This window comes from Lytechinus variegatus, chromosome 2 (assembly GCF_018143015.1).
Source record: "Lytechinus variegatus isolate NC3 chromosome 2, Lvar_3.0, whole genome shotgun sequence".
NCBI classification, from domain to species: Eukaryota; Metazoa; Echinodermata; class Echinoidea; order Temnopleuroida; family Toxopneustidae; genus Lytechinus; species Lytechinus variegatus.
In genome coordinates, this window is record NC_054741.1 from 60,498,092 (window position 1) to 60,522,892 (window position 24,801).

The following is a 24,801-nucleotide window of genomic DNA, read 5'->3' on the forward strand; positions in this document are numbered from 1 at the left end:
ACACACTTTAAAAAAAATCACATAAAATTAGATATGTAGGCCTATTTGTAACATCTTGAAGCTATTTCCAAACGTGTATTATACAAGTCTATAAGCGAATGGCAACATGACCACCATTACTGTTCTTTCGACAAAAGATTCCGATTGAGTGAGCATGCACTTAATGATAAAAAAAAAGTTTGTGCAAAATATAAATCATAAAGAGACAATGGCCCGTATTCTGAGGTCTGGTTTAATTCAAACTCTGGTCTAAAAATGCGGTTTAACTATGAATAGCCAATTGTGACATAAATCTCTAACAGTAGAGGTCCAATGAATCAGCTCATTTGACTCTCAAATCATTATCAACTGTCTGTGAAGGATAAATACGATGGGTGCCTTCCCTATTAAAGAATTAGGAAAGAGCACAGTGAATATTAGAAGCATACAATAGAAACAACACGTTGACGTGTTTGGCTTCCCATAATTTCAGCACAGACTTAGACTATGGCCTAAGTTAAACCCGACTTCAGAATACAGGCCATTGCATGACATCGGTTTGATTATTCCGATAAGTCATGCTTGGAAAAGGGTGGAGAAATATGATTCACAGAAGGATGAAATGCCAACCTCCAATCAAAGGACAAAGTGTATAATACGAAAGAGACTGGAGATATATATTTATTGCAATTACTTGTTTTGGCATCGATTTACTTCATTTTATGACCTCAGCTCCAGCTGGTATACGTAACCTAGAAGTAGGTTCGTTTTGGTAGTAGAGTAGTTCAAACAAGTTGCGATATGTCTGTTTTACTTTCATGGACTAAAACTGCAAAGGTATTAGGAGAAACTTACGTCACAGCGACTTCGTTTCATTGTATTTTTCCTATACACCGTGAAAATCAACAATTTTGCACAAACCAATTTTTGCGACCCAAGCATAAATCACGCTTCCATCATAGACCAAAGTCCTATGAAAAAAAATATATTCCCATGAACGCAAGTATTTTATTCAACTGCAAGGGGCTATTCAAATTGTAGTTTTTTAGTGATACTCATTACTCACTGTATAGTTTCCAATATGAAATAATGTATGAATTCAGAAAATTAAAAAGATATATTGCTATGCCTGTATATGCTTCTGCAACTTGAAAGATGAAATTTGTAAATAATTGCCTTTGGTCACTAAACCGTTCTGTCTTAATTCTTACAGTGTCCTTCGGTCAAATGTCTACTGTGGGTCATACCACCTTAAGTTTGAGTGTGGGGTTATCTCTTTACTTTGATATTTAAAATAATTAATATTGAAATATTTCATTTCTTAGTTTAATTTTTTATATGATGATGTACGCCTATAGTGCGATTGAAATGAGCGTGGAATTCTTGTTAACCAGCTAATGTAATCATAGAAAATGTTTGCATATGACTTTTGAGATGGTGATGCTACTGGTCAGCATGATCACGCACGTTTAACAAGAATGGACACTTTTTTCTCCTTGCATTTGACATACTTTTACAAGAATGAATATTAATGGAAGGTAATTTGATGATATAATGAGCTGATGAATCGAAGAATTTGGTTAAAAAAACGTGCATGCTCTACGTGTTTACGTGCTTACATGAATAAAAAATAGAAACTTTGAATGTATTCCAGAGGTTCCAGGTTTAAGCCCTGGTTACGTCTGTCGGATGGCGACCTTTTAGGTTGATGACTTGGTGCCGCATGTAAATAATCATTTCTGATAGATATATGTCCAGTGACGTACCGTGGGTCACGGCATGGGGGGAGGGGGCACCAGCAAAATTTTTGAGTCACTAAGTGAGCGCGCTCAGTTGCCAGGTATACTGACCGATGACAGTTAGGAGCAGCATACAATGAATGCAAACTTTCTCCTACAAGCATATATTTTGCAGAACTGAAATGAAAAATGTAAATTGAATCTCTGTTTACAGGGTATTTAGGCGGATTATTATTTTTCGTACCTACCTTTTTCCTTTACCCGTTCATTTTCCTTCTCTTCGTCCTTTTTTTACATTGCCTTTTCTCATCCAACACGAAACTCGAACAAATTTCATCTCACAAATCCAAACCTTAATAAAGCACACAAATCAATTAGACATTACGGTGCAGATTTATGGAATAATTTATCACCTGACATTAAGTTATGCTCTACACTTTATTCATTCAAGGCTGTTTTGAAGAGAAATACACTGTTAAAATGTAATACCTAAAATCTCTGTGTGTTACGTACCAACCGATATTACAACCCCCCCCCAGCACTTGCACTCTCGCACACTTGCACTTTAACTCTTTTTAACATGATTATAACTTCCTCATTTTAGTTTTTCTTTCCCTATCTACTTTTTTTGGTAATATTCCTATCAGTTTGTGCAATAAAAGATAAGTCTCTTTTATTGCACTGTCTGTCTGATTTTCATTCCCCTTTCCTTTTGAGACCTTCATCAATTTCAAGCCTGTGTATAGCTTTGGTAAAGGGTCAATAATGTGATTGATAATCGAATATCATCTAATATGACAGTCTTACTGAAGCGTATAGAGACCGTTAGATATTTTTCCAACTGCACTTCTCTGAGAAAATTTCAAATATTCAAATCTTGGATATATAGCGCCCTCTCTCGGCGATGCTTGTTTTAAATTAAAAAATGGGCATTCAAGCACTTATCTTATAAATTTAGTGATTAGATATCCAAAAGTTACAGACAAAGAACATATCTTGAAAGTTTCAGCCCATTCCATGAATTGGAATAGGATTTAATTGAAAGACAAGAACACACAGATATTTTAATTTGATCGGGTGACCCGATCAAGTTAAATTTCCATGTAAAATAGCAAAATTTATCCTGTAAAACACATTTTCATTTCATATCCTCCACATCACAACTGTTATAGGGCATATCCATTCATATTAGCTAGCAATGAATTGGAATAGTGATAGGTGCATTTTGGTGGATTTACCAAAACTCTACACAAGCTTTAAGACGAAGGTCTCCCACATTTCAAATGTATTATGTTGATATCTGTATAGATTTTTTCTGCTATATTCATTTATTTATTTTTACAAAAAAAAAGAATTTTATCAGGTATAGATATATTTAAATTAGATTGTATATATATATATATATGTATATGTTATTGATTATATCATTTCCTTATTATGTTATACTAAGAAAATATGATTACTCTTGTATATGCTTATTGGAATGTGGAAATGAATAAATAAAATCAAAGTGGCATCCCCCCCTAGATGCGCCATTGTTCAAAAACTGTACATATTCGTATTTCTAACATTCAATTTTAAACTCAAATAAGCATATGCTTTGAAGCTAAAATATAAAAAATATTTTTTCAGAAATTAACCATAATGCGATTTGTTCCAAAATAGGTTCGTTGACCAGTCGTTAGGTGTGCGGAGGGCTTTAAGTTGATGATAGGTAGAGATGAAGATATTTTAAGTTTTGTATATACAATTGTAATCTGCCGTGGACTAGTGTTGTGGAGTTAAGTGGTCTTGACTGCACACGTGAAAATCTGTGATTTAATTCCTCGCCACGTTACCTATGCATTTGAGCAAGTGAACTGCGCTCTTGTGGTACGAACAAGGGCAGACGACGGCGTTGACTCGAACGTTCAGACGACTACGACGCCGTTCTCGTTCACTGCTCCTAGAACTCTCTTAAGAAAGGAAATTTGACAAAATTGTGTGCATGTGTTTGAAAAAAGAAGTATGTAAACGTATGTCTTCTTTGATGTGGATTTGCTTCGTCTCTCGTGCAGCTGTGCTCTAATATTTGGAATTTAAGATTATTTAATTTTACGATTTTTGCATGCTTCTAGTCACATAGAAAATTATCAGTGTGAAAAATATACATTTTGAGTAGTAATTATGTTCACGGACAGAGAATTGGGGATCTCCTTCCCCAAATTTTGAAAATTTGTGGATTTCGAGAAGCCTTTGGGGATGGAAAAAATTATTTGGGGATTTTTCATGCAGTTTGGGGGATTTTTGAAGGTTTTGATGAAAAGCACCAAGATTCGTTATTTTTCAGTAATTATGATGCTAAAATACATAGAGATAGATTATTATCTTATGCTCTACGCTTTGATCTACTAGATCATCCGATGAATTCATTACATGAACTTCATTGGTTGTACGATACGTTACCGTAAATGGATGGTGGGGTTGCCAATCTCGAAACCTAAAAAAAAAAATCTGCTGTGTATGGTATGACAAACACATATTGACTAATTTTGGGCAATAACCATGATAAATGTCTTCACTTTTTCATAAATTATTGTGATTTTTAAAATTTGGGGATCAGGGTCCAATTTGAGGATTTTTCGAGTGCCATTTGGGGATTTTCTTCAGCTCGGACCTGGCAACACTGTGTGTTTTCAATTTCTCAATATTCCTGGTGGGTGTTTTATAAAGCTGTTCGTAAGTTAAGAGCGATTTTAAGAACGACTGGTGATCCTTTCTTGTGGTGAAGGGTATATTCATTGGCGATGGTTAAGCGCATAAAAAAGGTTCACCAGTCGTTCTTAAAGTCGCTCTTAACTGACGAACAGCTTTATGAAACGACAACCTGGTCACGTATGTAGCTTTATTGTGGTAATTTGTACAGGTTGAAGATATAGCTACTTAAAAGAAAGCAAACGCACAAGGAAATGCATTATAAGCGGTTCATACTACTTCAGAATTAGATGTGTCAATTTTAAGTGAATATCATGTTGGTATAAATTGGTGTTGCCGTTGTTTTACATTATATTGTTCATAATAGATTTGTTGTTTGTAGCACTGTGTTAATTGACCAGACGAAATAGCACTTCAAAAGAATTGTTTACTAGCAAAATTTAGATTAAGTATTTCATGAACTTATAGGTGTGTCTATATTTATATAAATAAATAAAGGTTACGAATATTTTCTCACTGTCACTATAATAATGATAATAATCACTATAATAATAATAATACAACGTAAAAAATGTTCATTACAAAAGTGTATGTCAAAGTGTTTTAAATATGAATTACTCTTAAAAACAGTGGGGATACAAAGAAAAGATTTTAGAGCATAAACAGTCTTGATTCTGTGATCAATCAAGATAGCATTTTAACATTTTACCGAAAATTTGTTCTAATTTTTATTTGATTTATTTTTTTCATGTTTCATCAAATTAGACATGGTGTTTTTTGAACTATTGAATTCGACATGGTAGGGCTCGATCACGCAATTCGTTTTCCATGACATTGGATATGCTGAGGAGTCTTCAATATCATTGAAATAATTTTTTGCGAATCCTATAATGTCAAATAAGATATTGATAAGAATCGTTTGTAATACAGAAATAATATACATTCATACCATACACCACCCTTACACGCATATATTTTGGCATTGATACACCGTAAAATGCAAAAAGTGTTATACAATACATATTTATATATATGTACCATAACAAAAGGTACCTGACTATACACAGGGGCCGCTGGACGGTTTTGAAACATGGGTTCCATATGGCATTTGCTCAGGCGACTATTCCTTCGATATTATTCCACACACCGAATAACCGATAATAACCTTTAACGATATACCCTACCCAGAACCTACTCCTAAACCTTAAATAAAACCCTACAACCCTACATTGTAAGCATTATCTTATAACTCGACGAAAAAAAATCCCGTGGCAATAGATGCAGGAGCAAGACTTAAACCTCGGTCACATTTGCTCAACAGCGGCCGTACGGCGAGTCGAAAACAGCCGTTTTATTCATTTTTAGCTCATCCGGCCCGAAGGGCAAGATGAGTTTATGCCGTGGCGTGGCGTCTGTCGTCCGTCCACAATTTCAAAATGCTACTACTTCGCCATTTCAAGTCTGATTTCAATTCTGTTTGCTTTATATGATAGCACTAGGTGGAGGATTCAAAACATCTACACAGAATTTTGAAATTCATTAAATATGCTAATTTATGCGCATTTTTCAAAATTCACAAAAAAGGCTTCTTTATTTGTTGACCGATTTTGAATTTTTTGCCTCATTCTGGTAGAGCTTCATGAGGTTCACCAAACTTCTACACAGAATTTTGAAATTTTGACCAATACAATTTTTATGCTAATTTATGCGAAATTGATTTATGCATATTTTTAAAACTTCACATAGAATGCTTCTTTTTCTTTATTTGTGGAACGATTTTTTTTCTTCAACCTGTAGAGCTTCATGAGGTTCACCAAACTTCTACACAGAATTTTGAAATTTTGACCAATACAATTTTTATGCTAATTTATGCGAAATTGATTCATGCATATTCTTAAAACTTCACATAGAATGCTTCTTTTTCTTTATTTGTGGAACGATTTTTTTTTCTTCAACCTGTAGAGCTTCATGAGGTTCACCAATCTTCTACACAGAATTTTGAAATTTTGATTAGAACAATTTTTATGATAATTTATGTGAAATTGATTTATGCCTATTTGTAAACATTCACATAAAATGCCTTTTCTTCTTTAATTTTTGACCGATTTTTACTTTTTTTCTTCTTTCATTTTGTAGAACTTTATGAGGTTCACCAAACTTCTACACAGAATTACAAAGAAATGTTTTTCTTCTTCATTTTTTGATCGATTTCAATTTTGTTTAGCTCGGGGTGGTGATACAAAATTTCAACATAGAATTTTGAAACTCAGTAAATATGCTAATTTATTCATATATTTTCAAAACTCACAAAAATTACTTATTTATTTGTTGATTGACTTTGGTTATTTTTGTTCCATCTGAGAGCTACATTAGGTTCACCAAGGTTCTACACAGAGTTAAGAAACTTTGACTAGATAATGATTAATACTTAATTCATATGAAATTTATTCATAGATCACAAAAAATGCTTCTTTGTCATTTCTTCATCAATTTCAATTCTATATCCTCAATTTATGTCACCAATATAATTCACTACAGTTTCAATTTGGCTGAAATTAAAAATTGTGTTAAATTGTGTTGCGAGATGCCGGATAAGCTCCACATCATTGATGTGCTAGTTTATCATTAAAATCTATGTGTAGCTGGTACAAAAATGTTAAAACGGCTGTTTTCGACTCGCCGTAGAGAATATGTGACCGAGGTATAAGTGTCGTGTCCGAGTCACCTGGAAATGAAAGGGGGGGTGGCTGCACTGAGCCGAAAATGGGGTGGGCTGATCAATCACAATCAGACTGTCAATATGTCTTGCCTGCATAGCAGAAGCGAGGCTGTGGGCGCCGCTCCGGATTCCGATGGCAGCGTCGTCAACTTTGAAGTTACAATCAAAGTTGAGTTTTTAAAAGGTCATAACTTTGAAAGTATAAGGAACTATTTCTCAAAACTTGTACATAAAAAACTTGAATAGAAATGTATATATTGTTACGCGATTGTGCTCGTTAAAAGTTGAGGATGACCCCCGGTTCCGACTCCGCGGCCCCTGTTTTTATTCATGAGTCCACTCTTCAAACAGTGGACTCATGAATAAAATAGCGTATCTAACCACGATAACAGGCGTCAATTTGGCGCACTGTGACAAAAGCGCGCATCAGCATTGGACATTTTTTATATACGCGCTAAATTAAGCGTAATTTATACAGGAAATCTGCATAAACCATGGATTCAACCGTGGGTTTTCAAAACCTTTGTGAATTCGGGCCATTGTGTCTAGTATTCGCAGCCGATGATCCATTACATTTCTGTTCAATATAGATACATCAAGGTAATGGCTTTGAAGTCAAATCTCTAATTAATTAAACTTGCTCTATACCCCCACGTAACCGTAATGACTATGCGACACTTGATAAAGGGGGTTGCTTGACAACAGTTATCATGCCAAGTAAGATATCATATACTGCCATAATTGTAATTTGGTAAAGCGTGCCTACTGGAGTATAACATTTTCCAAAAGAAAACTATCCATTTTCATGATTAACTATTGATTAACAATAGAGCATAAATGCAAAATGAGAGTCCAAAAGTAGAGTTGTCGTTTTAAAAAATGAATATTTTGTAAGTTGAATTACATTTTCTAGTTAATGGTCTCTGTAAAGGTAAAAGTTGGCTTTTTCTTGTACCTCTTTTTTCTGAAGTGTCATACTTAAACGATCCTTCTAAGGAATCTCCCACTTTGAATATCTGTGAGATAATGAACATGCACACTAATTAAACTATATACTTTCACATGCTATCGTGACCTGATATGTTATGATTTAAACACTGATGAATAGAGAAACCGTGGTTGGTAGAGGGAAAAGTCAGAGGAAAGGAGAAGAGTGAGAGAGAGGGAGAGAGAGAGAGGAAGAGGGGGAAGGAAGAAGAGAAAAAAGAGAGAGGAAAGGCGGAAAGAAAAGAAGAAAAGGGAAGAGGGGGAGGAAAGGAAGGAAAAGGGCGAGGAAATGGGAAAGAAAGAGAAGGAAAGAGAGAGGGAAAGGAAAAGGAAAAAAAAGAGAGAGAGGAAAAAGAGGACAAAAAAGAGGAAGAGAAGAAAAGGGAGGGGAAGAAAAAAGAGGAAGAGGGGGAAAAAATAGGGAGAGAGAGAGAGAGGGGCGGGGGTTGAGATAGATAGATATTTAGATAGAGAAAGGAGAGAGTGATGGAGAGGTGGAATGGCGTGACTCAGATGTAAATATTCAACAAAAAAGGGTTTTGAGCAAAATCATTTTGAAAGAAGTCTGCCTTCATCTATTGACTTATTTCAGTGTTAAACAATAAAAACGGCGATTCAGGTCAGGGACTGCGGAACTGTTTTGGAAGTGGGGTGGGGTGGGGGGACTGACCATGCACAAAATCACAATCGGATGGTAATTTTTACGGTTTGGGAAAAAAGTGGTCGCTAAAAATTAAGCCCCCACCCCCTCCCCGTTTCTGCGGCCGCTACAGGTCATGCAATATTGAGCACCCATTAAATGCAAGATTGACACTTTTTCCAAAATTCACAGGTGACATTTTTCAGACCATGATATGGTGGATTCTAGCCGTTCTTTCCGTAACCCAACATGCTCGCTTAACTATGACATGAAAAAATATTTGTGATTCAACAACAATCGACAAAATTTCGGGGTAGCAAAATCTCCTTTTTTAAACCTTATATTGTTTTCTTGATGTATTTAGCCCGGGATTTAGCAATTCCACCTTAGGACTGCTGAGTATTGGAAATTCACTCTGATTTTTTTTCTTTCTTTTATCGCCACATGCAAAATACAAGTCATGTCATGACAGGTTTGACTATAGAACTAGTCATGAATCATTATCCCCGGAGGGGCCACTTACATTGACGAGTGGATACCATGCGCGACCAAAAAAAACACATAAAAAGGATGTCTTTTTTCACGATAGGGCACGTTACGTACGTAACGTGATAAGGGTGTCAAAAACACAAAAATGAAAAAAAAGGTATCTATTTCGCTAGGAAAATTACGTGTTTAGGGTCGAATTTTCGGGGATGATAAAACAAAATTCAAATGTTTTATAAATGATGTCCTTTTTGCCCCAACACTTCGTGTTTCGAGTCCGATTTGCGCGAGGTGTAGAAGATGGGGTCGTACTATATACCAAATAAGGTGAAGCCGACGACTGAAGGACCCGTAACAATAAAACATTCCTGTACTTGTTTAGGGGTTCATATCAGGGAATATTTGCCAAGAGTATATCGTTTTGTTTCCAATACTTGTTAAGGGTAGGGTTTCACACGCCAATACTTGTTAAGGGGTGCATTTTCAGAATATGGAAATTACGTGTATAGGGTGCTTTTCGAGACCCCATGGTCACGCATGGTATCCACTTGTGAATGGAAGTGCCCCCCCCCGGATCATTATCATGCGTTGTAAAGAGTTCGACATGGCGAGAACTTCCTATTGACTACCTTCTATGTCCGTCGGTTCATGAACGAATGAGCAAAATTATATACTAGCTAATGTTTGTACCTGTTTGTATCGTGTAATTTAAGATTTATTTGGAGAATTTGTTCATATTCGGAGCTTTATCATGATTTTTGCAGGGGGTAACTTGTTGATCAAGCACCATGAACGTTATTTGACGGCGGGTGCGTTCTATAAAACAACACCATGATTGTCAAATGAATTCGTAATTATATACTGCCGAGTTCTCTAGTAAATGTTCAAATGCTCTGAATGTTAATCATTCTGAATTAAATAATATTCATTAATCATTTATTCAATCCAGCATTACACCAAATTAGGCAGTCAAACAATACGTCATTTTTTCAATTTATACTATGTCGAGTCGCATGGAGATCCAGGCCAAGCGCAGCAACAAACTAATAATGCGACTGGGTCAGAATTCGGCGCGGTCAGGCCAGAAGAACGACCGCCTGGTTTTGTTTGTTTGTTTGTTAGTTTTTGTGTGTGTTTTTTTTTTGGGGGGCACTGGTTTGTCTGTGCTTTTATAGGTGGTACTGGAAACGTATAGACTTCTAGGACAAATCTAATTGGATAAAATCATCAAAGTCGCAGAAAAATCGCAGAAAGATATGACACGTCAAGTTTGGTCAGCGATTTTCTGCAGTAAGTCGGATCGCACCTAGAACATGGCAGGTCGGGCCCTGGGCTAACTGTGAATTTATTGCATTCGGATTTTAGTGTAATCGCGTCACATAATGTGCACTCGGCTGTACTGTCTTTGTTTATTTATAGGAGTAAAGCGCAGAGAGAACTACACCATTTACTTATGCTCTTAATAGATGTGCCTATCCTCTGTCATTATTATTACTATTATTGTTAACATTATTTTTATTATTATCAATATCATTATTATTAATTATTATTGTTATCATTATTAATATCATCAATATCAATATAAATTTCACACCAGCTAAAAATGATCTCCAGTAAACCAGTTCCTCGTTCCATTTTGCGCATGGTCAGAAGAAGGTCATTTGAACTTAAATGGAATGGTGGCTATTAATATCGAATGGGATAAGCACCAAATATTTGAGGTCATTTTGTCCACGAAAATTCACAAGCCAATAAAAAGGCCCTCGCTTTCAAAAGGGGGGGCACATTTGTGTTAGAATTACATTACGATTTGTTGTTATGCCTCTCAAAAGATGGGGTTGGGGCACAGGCCGGAAGTGCCCCCACCTGGAACCGTTAGTGAATATGACTCCGTTAAGCATTTCGGAACTATCCAGTGCATCAGGATAAACGGGAAACCTATATAAATGCTCAAGTAGGCCTATGTTCTTTCCAGGAAAAAGAATAATTTATCATTTCATTTATATCATTATAAAGTTTTTTCTTTTCATCATTTTCATAAATGACCATAACCTGCTATAATGGGAAATGGTCACTAATTTCAAAATAAAATAGTGTAGAATAAAAAGAAAAGTTAGGAACCTCTCTAACTGCATATAAAGGGTTATTTAGTATTTATTATATATTTCATTCTTTTTTTGTCATACAATAGTTAATCTTAATGAAGATGAGCTCAATGAGAAGGCTTATAGATTCACATAATCTTACGTGTACAAAGCTTTCCGACAGGTTATGTTGTTATTTGAACGACAGATTTGTACATCTTTGGTTAAAAATCAGTCACACTCATAGGCGGCGGAAGCGGGGGGGGGGGGGGGGGGGACGTGTCCCCCTCTCTAAATTTTATGCGGACTTTGAAAACAGTTCATATCACATCATTGAGTGTTCAAAGTCGAAGCATTTATATGTTACCAAGGCAGGCGCGCCGGAACACTTTCAGTTTTTTTTTTTTGGGGGGGGGCAAAATCCCGAAGGGGGCACAATATTTTTGACAGCGTGAGATACCGAAGCAATCGAGCGGGAGAGGCTGTGGGACACCCCCCCCCCCCCCACGGTAAGGACTTTGTGTAAAAATGGAGTATAAAAGTTGCGTTTCTAAGAGCATTCAAAAATAAATTTCTTGAGAATTAAACAGTATTGGAGTTCCTTTTGCTCCTTCTGTTTCCCCCTCTTCTGACCCAGACTGGTGTTTCTTCATGATCAGGGTCGCAGTGCCAGCAAATTACGAGCCTTACTGCACATGAAATTGTTTCAAACCAATGTAATATAGGCCTTTGACCGTACGCGGCGGGGGCCGCCGATCGAGAGGGCAAAATTCACCAAAATTGTGCACGAAATCCTTCAATTTTATTCTAGAAAATGCAAAAGCTCCCCATCACAAGCCCCCTCGCTCTTAAGTTTCTTCGAAAATTTAGGTCTTGCAGCCCCACCCACTCCCGGATTTTTTTTTTTTTTGCAAACGTCCATGAATAACAAAAGCTGGGATGAACCAGAGCTAGCTGCCATCTCGATCTGATTAGTAACAGGTAATGGGAAGAAGTTTTGGAATCTAAAATACATTAGTGCTATATCATATGAGCTGAAATAGTATCAGACAAAACGCTTTCCAATCATGCCAATGAAAAGGAATAGAGGAAAATACGGGGCTGTGAAAATATCTTAAGATTTTTTTTTATAGTTGAGCAGTACTGTAACGCTTATTTTTTCTTTTATATTTTTTATTTACATTTTTATTCATATCTCGGATAATATGAGTCCGGTTAAGAAGACACTTTCACAGATGATTTTATTTTTTTCATGTCTAAACATTATCTCTAAGTTGCTTTCGAGTGGGATTCATCATTTTCACAACATGAATTATAATCCTCTACACATGATTATTCTGTGTATAATTTTCTGAAAACATGTCTATATTGAGTTGAAATGACCTTGGTATTTTCTTTAGGGCACTGTCTTGTTATCACTGTATCAACTCAATTTATATTGAGTTGAAAATGAAATAATTGAAACAAGTTTCTCGAGATGTTATGGTTTCTGGGCTTGACAGCTATGACATAGATCTCGGGGGGGGGGGGGGGGCTCTTCCATTCACGAGTGGATACCTTGCGCGACCATGGGGTCTCGAAAAGCACCCTAAACACGTAACAAAACGATACTCTTAGTAAATATTCCCTGAAATGAACCCCTAAACAAGTACAGGAATGTTTTATTGTTACGGGTCCTTCGGTCGTCTGCTTTACCTTATTTGGTTTAGTACGACCCCCACCTTCTAAACCTTGCGCAAATCGGACTCTAAACACGAAGTGTTGGGGCAAAAAGGACATCCTTTATAGAACATTTTAATTTTGTTTTATCATCCCCACAAATTCGACCCAAAACACGTAATTTTCCTAGCGAAATAGATACCCTTTTTTCATTATTTTTGTGTTTTTGACACCCTTATCACGTTACGTACGTAACGTGCCATATCGTGAAAAAGACATCCTTTTTCGTGTTTTTTTTTGTGGTCGCGCATGGTATCCACTCGTCAATGTAAATGCCCCCCCCCCCCCGGGCATAGATTCCATTATGTTGCTCGAATAACTAGTGTTCACGCGCGTGAGTGATATCGGGTCCGGTCTGAGCGTTTCTGGGCGACCGCGCGTTTGTTAGACGACACAGCCAGCATCATAGAGTTATAAACCTAATCATTGGTGGACCACTATCAATTTTCTATTCGCTTTTAGTCTGAAATGTATTCATTAAAAGTTTGAACGTTATCTCACTGTAATAAGATGGAAAAGGAGCTTATCAAAGGTATGTTTCACAGAGGAACACTGTTCGTCAAAAAGACGCGAGGCTTACTATGATAATGTATTTGCCCCGTCAAGGACAAAATTTTTTCATTTTTGACAATGGAAATGACAACTATCAGGCAGAAAAGTGCCTTCGTTTACTTTTGTCCTTAAATAATTTATCATTTTTCTACTTTCAGGGGGGCACATTTGGGGGGCAAAATCTCGTTTTGCCCCCCAAAAAATTTATTTGGGGGGGGCAAGTGCCCCCCTGCCCCCCCCCCCCCCGCTTCCGGCGCCCTTGTACCAAGGAGAAACGCGACAGATTTTATTTGTAGCTTCTTTTATCGGAGTGATGAGAGCTGTTCCCGCCTGAACTGTCGGCGTAATAATTGTCGAATCCCGGATAAAACTCAACTGCTCCCGCGCCATCAGCTGCATAGATTGTTGTGTTCTACGGCCACTTGCAACAGGTGGGAATTTCGGGATTGGCCTTGAAAAAATATTTAGCCCCAACTTTTTCTGTCTCAATGAATATAATTTGCACCTAAATTTTAGGTGCAAATTTTTTTTGGATAACTTTTTTTTTTTTTGCTTGTCAGTTTTTTTTCCTGCGTCCCCCCTAAATTCACGTGGACCCCCCTGAAACGTGTGTTGTCCCCCCCCCTTTTGCTTGTCAAAATTTTTTGGTTAGCAACTCCTTAAATTTTGGTTTTTGGGGGGCGCTTGTCCAATTTTTTACCTATGTCCATCCCAAAATTTCAGGTGGACACCCCCTTAATTTTTTGGCTTCCGCCACCAATGGTCACACTTGCTACGACTTCCAACATTTAAATCAAAAGATAATCTTGATACTGCTATTAATCCCCCTCAGACTGGTTCCCTTTTTGTGGGACACATTGTATAATCTCCCAGCAGAGAATGCAAATTATCAACTTGATATTTTTTTGTAATTCACAGCTTCATCTCTATAGGACTTTCCCGCGTTTAATTACAATATCACAGGAATGGAGATCTTCATAGCTGACCAACGTGTCAATTCAGCAAGGAAAGGGAATAGTGTTATCGCATTTTTAAGGCGTTGTTTCTCATTGTCGCCTATTCATTGACGCTATGACATAACTGCAATCTGAATAAAACAAATTGATCGACAGAATATTGAATATTTATCTTTGAAAAAGTAAGTCTTTAGACTACAGCCCTATTAGCATTGAGAGGGACATCTTTAGGCAGTGATTTGTGATATGTTATCATCATCATGGCTGAGAATTTCCTATGTCTATTCAGGTTCTTTGCGTTCTGCAGAGTTCTGTCTCTGGTAAGTAAATTTATTAATGTTGTCGGTGTTTTGAGAATATAGTGAATAGTGAATTTAGTTATTTTCATATGATAAATAATTATAATTCAAAAATGTTCATGATGTTAGCGGATTTGATTTTTTTTTTATTTCAATCTGAAAAATGAACGGTTTAAGCACGTTTTTAAATAAAGAACATGAGTTGTGTATTTTAATAATCAAATTAATGCGAATCCGACCATTATGGAGAGGATTGTTGCTGTTACTCTAAATGCGAGCTGAAAAGTTTGGGCGATTTAGACCTAAAATTTGGATATTCTAACCACTTTCTAAAATCTTGAACAGGATTAGCCATCTAACTAAACAACTTTTATTGAAAAAAAATGCGAGTGCAGAAAAGCACAGAAAAGGGAGACAGATCAAAGACTGTAGGAATTCAAGAATGGGATACATATCGCCCTAATCAAATAATGCGAGCAGAAAATTGTTGATGTTCATGACGTTTTTGTGATCGTGCACCGAAATAATGCAAATGTTAAACTGTCATAACTTTGTAATACCTGTCCGTTTTGGATTGAATGTTTCAGTATTTGCTGTATTATTCTGTTAAAATTATATTAGATTGAGCCTGGAGTACCCATTTAAAGGACAAGTCTACCCCACCAAACAGTTAATTTGAATAAAAGGAGAAAAATCCAACTAGCAATACACTGAAAATTTCATCAACATCGAATGTAAAATGAGAAATTTATGACATTTTAAAGTTTTGCTTAATTTCACAAAAACAGTTATATACACATCCTGAATGGTATGCAAATTGTCAGACTGATGACGTCACCCACTCACTATTTTTTGTATTTTATTGCATGAAATATGAACATTTTTAATTTTCTCCTCATTGTCATGTGAAACAAAATTTTATTACTCCCTGGACATGTAGAATTACCATTATTTTAACAGTTTATGGTTAAGTCAAGTTGGTTCTTATTTTCATATCTGTAAAAATTGAAATATTGTATAATTCAAACAATAAAAACAAAAGAAATAGTGAGTGATGGACATCATCGACTCTCTAATTTGCATATCGCTGAGTTGTGCGTTTAACTGTTTTGTGAAAATAAGCGAAATTTAAAAATGTCATAACTTTCTTATTTTACATCCGATTTTGATGAAATTTGCAGCGTTATGTTTGTTTGATTTTTCTCTATCGATTCAAATCAACAATATTTTCTGAGGTGGACTTGACCTTGAAGCTATTATCAAATAATATACCCATTGAAGGAAATGGTTTTCGTGTGATCAAGTAGAATGGGATTTTATTACACGGCTCAAGCAGCATTCTTTTCTCTTACATGTCTTATATCAGAACGAATGTTTTCTTTTTCTTGTCTAATTCAGATACTTCCTTCCATTTATGGATATCCCTTATGCACACAGGCGATATTAGAAGGTATGTTCAATAACATATAGTACGTCTAAAGTTGAGGATGTTGTAATGAATTAATGGTCAACCGTGGTCAGTCTGTTGTTTGAGCAAATTTCTTGAATTTATTGAATTGAACTTTAAAGCATGAGTAAACATGGATTATAATTTTTAGTGCAGTACTTTAACTTTACCGTGTGGCTCTCAGCAGTACATCTATGTTCAGGGGAGTCAGGAGAATAGGGGGTAAGATAAGACTGACATGGGCGGAAACATATATTTAGCGAACCAGTGAGTATCTAAATCCATTTCCTGATGACAAGTATCAACTCGTTGGTATATTAGAGTCATTGTCGACATTAAAAGAATGTAGCATTATCTTTAGGCAGCGGTGTACCCAGGATTTTCCAAAAGGGGGCAAATTTTTTGGAGGATATTTCGTCCGCTAAAAAATTTGACAAGCGAAAAAAAAAGATCTTCAACCACAAATAAAGGATTTCGTACCAGAGAAAAATTTGACAAGCAAAAAATAAAAAATAAAAAAAAAGTCTGCTTAAAGATAATGGTACATTCTTTTATTTTCGACGATGACTCTAATATACCAACGAGTTGATACTTGTCAACATGAAATGGATTTAGATACTCACTGGTTCGCTAAATATGTGTTTCTTTTTAATATTCATAAAGAACTGTCCTTAGCAAAGCAATGTTGAAAATTAAAGAAAAAATGAGCGAAGCACTTATTTCGTGAATACCAAAGTTCATTTGCCAATGCTATGTGATCCTTGTGAAATGCACCATTCAATAAAAATGTTTCGTAAAGTTCTGAAGGCACTGACATATCATTTACACATTATTACATATTTACTCACTGTAATGTTCTTCCATTACATTCCAATTAAAGGGATGGTCCGGGCGGAAAGTTTTACAGCTTAATAAATAGAGTATTCACTGAGCAAAATGCCGAAGATTTCATTAAAATCGGATAACAAATAACAAAGTTATTGAATTTTAAAGTTGAGCAATATTTTGTGAAAACAGTCGTCATGAATATTCATTAGGTGGGCTTATGATGTCACATCTCCACTTGTTCTTTTGTATTTTATTATATGAGATTAGGTTTATTCAAATTTTTTCCTCCAAGAACTAAAAAAATTGGATTGACAACTGATTTAGTGCATCATATATTTATTGCTGCAACTTATTTTATCTCAAGGGAGACATATTATTCACACAAGTATGAATGTAATGAAAACATAATGATTTTATGTAATAACATAAGAAAGCGGAAAGTGGAGATGTGACATCATCAGCCCACCTAATGAATATTCATGACGACTGTTTTCACAAAATATTGGTAAACTTTAAACTTCAATACCTTTATTATTTGTTATCCGATTTTGATAAATCTTTTGGCATTTTGTTCAGTGAATTCTACTCTATGTATTAAGATATAAATATTTTCAGCCCGGACCATCCCTTTAAAATTTGATTGCTAATCCCGCGGGGGGGGGCCACTTACATTGACGAGTGGATACCATGCGCGACCAAAAAAACACGTAAAAAGGATGTCTTTTTCACGATAGGGCACGTTACGTACGTAACGTGATAAGGGTGTCAAAAACACAAAAATAATGAAAAAAGGGTATCTATTTCGCTAGGAAAATTACGTGTTTAGGGTCGAATTTGCGGGGATGATAAAACAAAATAAAAATGTTTTATAAAGGATGTCCTTTTTTCCCCAACACTACGTGTTTAGAGTCCAATTTGCGCGAGGTGTAGGTGGGGTCGTACTAAACCAAATAAGGTAAAGCCGACGACCGAAGGACCCGTAACAATAAAACATTTCTGTACTTGGTTAGGGGTTCATTTCAGGGAATATTTGCCAAGAGTATCGTTTTGTTTCCAATACTTGTTAAGGGTAGGGTTTCACACGCCAATACTTGTTAAGGGGTGCATTTTCAGAATATGGAAATTACGTGTTTAGGGTGCTTTTCGAGACCCCATGGTCGCGCATGGTATCCACTCGTGAATGGAAGTGGCCCCCCGGGTTGCTAATTACTGTCATTGAACGAGGGTTTATACAGCTACCGAGGCTTTCGAGGCTAAAATAGTGTCAACGTTCTTTACTACCAATTACCCTTAGTAAACAGGAGTAATAATAAATATTTGGCCAGTGTGTGTTTGTATAAGATATATCTGTGTAGTGAAATTCGTATTCACTCCGGCAACGCTAGAAATATAATGTGGCAACTCGCGGACCACCGCGGACTGAGGTCCGTGATCCGTGTTGCATCCTTGTAGGTGTAAAAGGGGCTGATGTCTATCGTCGTACATATATTGTATTATCAATTTTTTGGTGATAATGTGTATGGCTTGATTTGCTCTACAAAGATTTCTCCGCTGATGAATGTCCACAAATATTTCCCGAGTGTACATCGGGTTCTCTGGGCTCCATCGAGATAAACTCGGCTTCGGTGACAGTCACATCAGATGACGGATATGGAGGGAAAGACATATCGACCGTGGACGCCACCGAAGCAACGAACAGTATCGTTAATTGCGGTGACGTTCCCACCTGTGAGGGTGTAGGCTATTTCCTCATTGCCCACTTCTCTACTCTACATTGCTTAGGAATTCAACCAGGTATGGATTCCTTCGTGCCAGCCGGACTTCGCTATATTCTCGCGGTCGTAACCGTACGATACACGGGTAATGTATAAAATCCTCCCATACCTCCAAAGTGAGGGTGACAAGACATATGCTCCGGTGACAATTATTGCTCCGGACTTCATTTCGTCAACACGGGTCGTGTGGTCCAGTGGTTAGAGCATTGGACTCATAATCGGAAGGTTGTGAGTTCGAATTCCACATCTGCCATTGTCTCCACTTAAATAGAAAGGCCCAAGAGTGATATCTGTCGTCTATAACGTCAGCCATTATGACTGATTAACCTAGACGTAAAATATTTCATAGGTAATTGGTTATATGGCAGCTTGGCGTTTACCAGCAAAATGCTGTCCTGCCGAGATCCTACGGGAGTTACCACAAACAGGAATAGGGCTGCAATGGGGATTTATGTTAGGTTTAGGATAGGGTATAGAGCTTAAATTCAGGGTTGAAGTTGTTCATTCCATAAGTGTGTTGAATTGACAGCGGAGCAATAGTCGCCGGAGCAAATGTCATGGATTCCTCCAAAGTAGGCAACTAATTGGGTTCTTGTTATGTTTCTCATTGGCGAATGGGTCAAACAATAGGGAGTTTTCGCACTCGACGCGGAATCAACCCAAGCACGCGGCGAAAGAACTAACGCATTGAAAATGCAAGTCAAGTCACAACGAAAACCTGGGTTCTTTGTCGAAAATGGGTGAATCGGAGCGGAACAGCACTTTCTCCGACTTTTCAGAGCTGACGAAAATTACGTTTGTCCAAAAAGTCACAGAGGAAACTGCTGTTTTTCGAGTCACTGACCCTCGACAAAGACTTCATTGTCATGAAAGGCATTTAGTAATAGATTATCTACGTTCCAGAAAGCGTCTGTATAGTGCTTAGGTATTGCGAAACCTCGCTAATGATGATAATTATGACACATCTAATGTGGAGCCAATCTTGCATACTCATTTTTCATATGGGAAATTTTAACGAATATAATTTCATTTGAAAGATAATGTGGGAAAATGCCATAATCAGTTCGCCCATTCTGTATTCATGACGGCATTGTAACAAATTTTAATCTACCTGTTAATAAAATATCACGGGATTTTTTTTTCTTCAACATTTTGATTGCTTGGTTAGTCTTATCGTGGACCTACTATAGGTCCATGGTCTTATTTAAGCTTTCCCATTGTATTCATGAATATCCCATCCGCTGTGTAATATGTTACACTGTCTTCTTTTATGGTGGTTTGTTGGGCGACCAATAAATAATGAAATGATCACATTATTGTAGGCTGCCACCAAAGGAGGGGGAAGGGGCAACCCAGGGCCCTGGGTATGATTTTTTTTAAGAGGAAGTGCTGGTTTGGGGGGAAAGATAAAGGTGATTTTTTAATTGAAAACAATGAATAAAGCAGGAGAAAAGAAGAAAACGAAGGGAGAAAGGGGAAGAAAAAAGGAAAAGTCTCAGTATTAGAGATATGAGTCATGTATTACCATCTTGTCCCCTCCCCTGAACATTTGAAGTAGTTAATGTTAGAATGAATCCAAGTTGCCTAGACATTGGATATCAGACACTAATTAATAAAGTCTTTAATGAATTATGCAGGCCTTTCATCCAAATGTCCACAGTCGAATTTATTTGTGTTTTATATGCCATGTATTATTATAGGCTTTGCTTCGTAATCTATTGTGTGTTTTAATGTTTTTATATGTACGGACAGTACCCCTCGGAAGAACAATAAGCCTACTTGTTATTGAAAGGGCTATATGCCCTGCATAAAGAAGTCTAGAAGAATAAATAAATAAATAAATGAAGGTCTCTGATATTGAGATCTACACAGAACTATACGATCATTTCAGTAAAAAAAATCTCTTTTTTTTTGGACAATTGAAAGATGAATTTTCATATTGACGACAAGCTGTTTTGTTTAAACCCAGGAATGCAAGGAGTCAGTACGTTCCAAGAGCGATACGACGGTCATTTTTATCACTCAGTGTACCGCTTTGGTTCGGGGAATAACGAATGCAGTTCTTTCCGAGTTATGTCGGAGCATCAGCTCCCGTTTGCAACTAACACATCAATCCTGTCCTCAATTCCTTGCGCTTACATTTATACAACCACCAACGGTGTAGACACAACGGATGATCTCACAGAGTCGACCTCCCATTCCCCCGTCTCCACTCTAGCTCCGTCGCAATCTATACATGCTATACCAACGTCTGATCAAGGAGGTATCACTGTAAGTCCTTGGTCTGATCGCGACTTGATCCCATCCGTAACAAGTGATACCACAACGGGGGATCTTACAACCTCTCCATCCTCCGTCTCTCCATCTATTCTACAGTCATCACCTTCTGTACCAATGTCTAATCGCACTTCGATCCCGAAGGTAACTTTTTAATTTGTCAGCTTGTTTTAAGATTATAGTTAAAAAGGTAACATTAACTGAATGATTATGATAAAGAAAAGAAGCAAGACAGTGATTTGTTATCGAAATCTGGTGAAGAATAATAAATAGCTTTGAATTTTTGAAGAGTCCTGTTTCACGAAAAAAAATCAACAGTATTCCTTCTTTTTTTTCTATTAATTGCATGACAGCGGTTCAAGGTCAGCCGTGAGATTTCAGTAAACTCAAGTGTGAGTTCAGTAGTACTTGACCTTAAATCAGCCTGGTGGGTGTTTCATAAAGATGTTCGTAAAATTAAGAACGACTTTACGCACAACTGGAACATGTTCTTAGGTTTCAAGTTTCAAGTTTATTTTTCATTTCCATTATCAACATTACAAGCAAATACAAATCAAACATACATTATAAATATAGACAAAAACAAATGAAATGTGATAACAATGATTACAAATCAATTACAAGTTACAAAATATTTGTAAAATAGTTTTAACAGAATCTGATATAACTCAATGACATAGGGATATCGCATAGCACAAGAAAGGATCGCCAGTCGTTCGTAAAGTCATTCGTATCTTACGAACAGCTTTATGAAACACCCCCCTGGGATATCGAAGGTTTATTAGTCTACTTGAATCAATATCAACGCTCATAATTGCTTAAAATTGGAAGTTAATCTCAGATAGTGGTGGGTACCACTCCAAATTAGATTGAGACTGACATTAAGTTTTAAACCTTGTGAATTAAGATTTTCAATAGATTGATCCACCAAGACTCGAGTATTTTAATACCTCGGTCACATTTGCTCTACGGCAGCCATACGGCTAGTCGAAAACAGTGGTTTAAACATTTTTTTTCATATAATTCCCGGGCCTAATGACATATTGGCCGATGGGGTGGTGCCATCATCCAGCATGAAAATGTCGAGCAAAATAAAGGGGTTATCAGCCCGTTATCAGCACAAAAATGTCATATTACACCCCCCCCCTTGTTTACCATGGAGATAGCTCCATGTATTTACGGACTGTATAGTAATTGCATTGGTGAATCAACCAGCAAACCAGCAAAACAAACATTTTCACCACTGACAATAACTACATTTTTTTCAACTTAGGGTCTTGAACTCCTATTCTACCCCGAAATCTTGGAGCAGAGAATCTTTGGAATTGCCACGAATCTCAGCAACGGGCAATCAATCGAAATTGATAGTAAGTTCAATTGCTGAGTATTTCCACACTTCAATGCTAAGATTATAATGGGGTCATACAAATATATATCTATAAAAAATTATAATGGGGAATAGAAAATTGTAAATTTTTATGTTTGCCAGGTCTATTCACTTTTTATGAATGATAAACCTAACATCAAAGTCTAATAAACATGTCATCTAGGCCTATATAATCATACAACGCCTCATAGGACTTATACCATGCCCCCCCCCCCACTTTTTTCCAAAACCGTGTTCGAAAACGTAAAATGACCATTATGCTTGTGATTTTCTGTTTGGTCAGTCCCCCCACTTTAAAAACCGTTCCTCGGACCCTGCTATACATAATGATAATAATATTATTTGCCATTTATATAGCGCATGATAGTCAAGACATGCACATGTATTTCTTCTATTTCTTATATCGCTCACTAGATATTTACGTATACCGATCCATTCTTCAGGATTTGTGTTCGACTGGATGGAGGAAAACCGACGAGGACGGTAACCAATATTTTTGGCCTTCAAATTATTTCTGCGACATTTTCGAAGGTAGGCTGGTCCAGATTTAGGTCTATTTTATTGCATCCTTTCTCAATTTTCAACATAGAAAATGACAGAAAATTGTAAGACAATTACAAATAACGATTGACAAAGGATCAATAACATTACAAAAGACCTCCATGAGGGGGAAATTTTTTTAATTCATGCATAATTAAAGAATTTATTAAGAATTAGATGCATTCTATACCTTCCTCATCTAATTTCAGATATACAAATCAATTATTTATAACGATCATAAATTAATACATAAAAACTTAGAGAGATGTCTTTTTTTTTTACTTACTCAAAATTCAAAAATTGACGTTTGAATTTAAAAAGTTTTTTTTAGATGTATGGTTTGAAGATAAAGCAGAAATGAAAACGGAGAAGCATAGCTTTTTATGATCCTGGCACCTGACTAAAAGTAATGTATTAATGTAATGAATACAAAATATGATTATGTAAGAAATAAAATTACTGATAAAATAAGAAAGAAAGAAAGAAGAGGAGAGGAGAAAGAATACCATGAGGAAGACAGATTGATAATATGGAGTGGTGAAGAATTGGGGGGGAGGAAACGTTCAGGGCACTTTTATGATTGGGGACATTCTTCTATACTAGATATTATGACTAGCGACCATATTACTCGAGACCCTCTTCTACTTTCATGACCAGTGACCCTCTTTCCTCATTATGACTGCCGACACTCGTTTATTTTATGACTATATAGCGACCATCCTACTGCCGACACTCATGACTAGCGACCATCCCTCTACTGCCGATACTCGTTTATTTTATGACTAGCGACCCTACTTCTTCTAGTCTGCTAATGGCTCGTGAGGTGGGATCTGCTACTGGTTCTTGGTCCCCTGTTGTTTCTGATATATATAAACGATATAATACATTCATCAACTTTATTCTCATACTCCCTGTTTGCCGATGATACCAGTCTGATGCTATCTGATAAGTCAATAGAAAATTTGTTACTGGTTGCAAATCAAGAAATCAAGAAGCTGTATTCATGGTTTTGTTGTAATAAGCTATTGTTGAATATTCAAAAACCAAATGCATAATTTTCCGCTCTAAGGGTAAAAAGCTACCAGGGCGTATAACTTGTTTTCATATAGGTGGTCATGATGTTGAACCAAGTGCAAATATTTTGTTTCTTGGGTTATACATCGATGAGCACCTATCCTGGAAAAATCATCTAGATGCTGTCTGCACAAAGGTGTCTCGCAGTGTAGGCGTTATTTATAGGTTAAAATCAATTTTACCTGAAATGATACTCAAAACAATATACAATAGTATTGTTCTACCTTATTTGACATATTGTAATGTCCCTGGGGAAACACTTCCAAGTCTTATCTTGATAAATTGAGATTATTGCAGAAAAGGGCAATACGACTGATAACAAATTCTAATTATAGACATCCAAGTACTCCATATTTCTTCGTCTAAAAATGCTACCACTTAGTAAACTTGTGTCGTTTAATTGTGCATTGTTCATGTTCAAACTACAGTCAATGGCCCAAGAATGTACCTTAAAAAAATTATTTCTTCAGAATTACATAAATACAAAAATACATAATTATAATACACGTCAAAAGGATCTGATTCGTCAGCCATTTGCGAGAACAAATGTCACTCTGACCTCCTTTCATATATCATGTATTAAAGAGTGGAACAATTTACCTGTTGATATAAAAAATAG

General features: G+C 36.5%; 1 protein-coding gene across 2 annotated transcripts in view; it reads left to right on the top strand.

The window, feature by feature from the left end:
* The first annotated feature begins 14,391 nt into the window (after window positions 1-14,391).
* Window positions 14,392-24,801, top strand: part of LOC121408525 (adhesion G protein-coupled receptor E3-like) — a 30,763-nt gene continuing 20,353 nt past the window's right edge. Inside the window, exons 1-7 of one of the 2 annotated variants that reach the window (XM_041600011.1) lie at window positions 14,392-14,875; window positions 16,253-16,304; window positions 18,672-18,989; window positions 20,874-21,325; window positions 21,535-21,573; window positions 22,455-22,548; window positions 22,983-23,099. In XM_041600011.1, the coding sequence (XP_041455945.1) occupies window positions 14,816-14,875; window positions 16,253-16,304; window positions 18,672-18,989; window positions 20,874-21,325; window positions 21,535-21,573; window positions 22,455-22,548; window positions 22,983-23,099 (1,132 nt within the window). In that variant the 5' untranslated portion in view covers window positions 14,392-14,815. The remainder of the gene's footprint in view (window positions 14,876-16,252; window positions 16,305-18,671; window positions 18,990-20,873; window positions 21,326-21,534; window positions 21,574-22,454; window positions 22,549-22,982; window positions 23,100-24,801) is intronic. The other variant, XM_041600012.1, reaches the window with a different exon arrangement.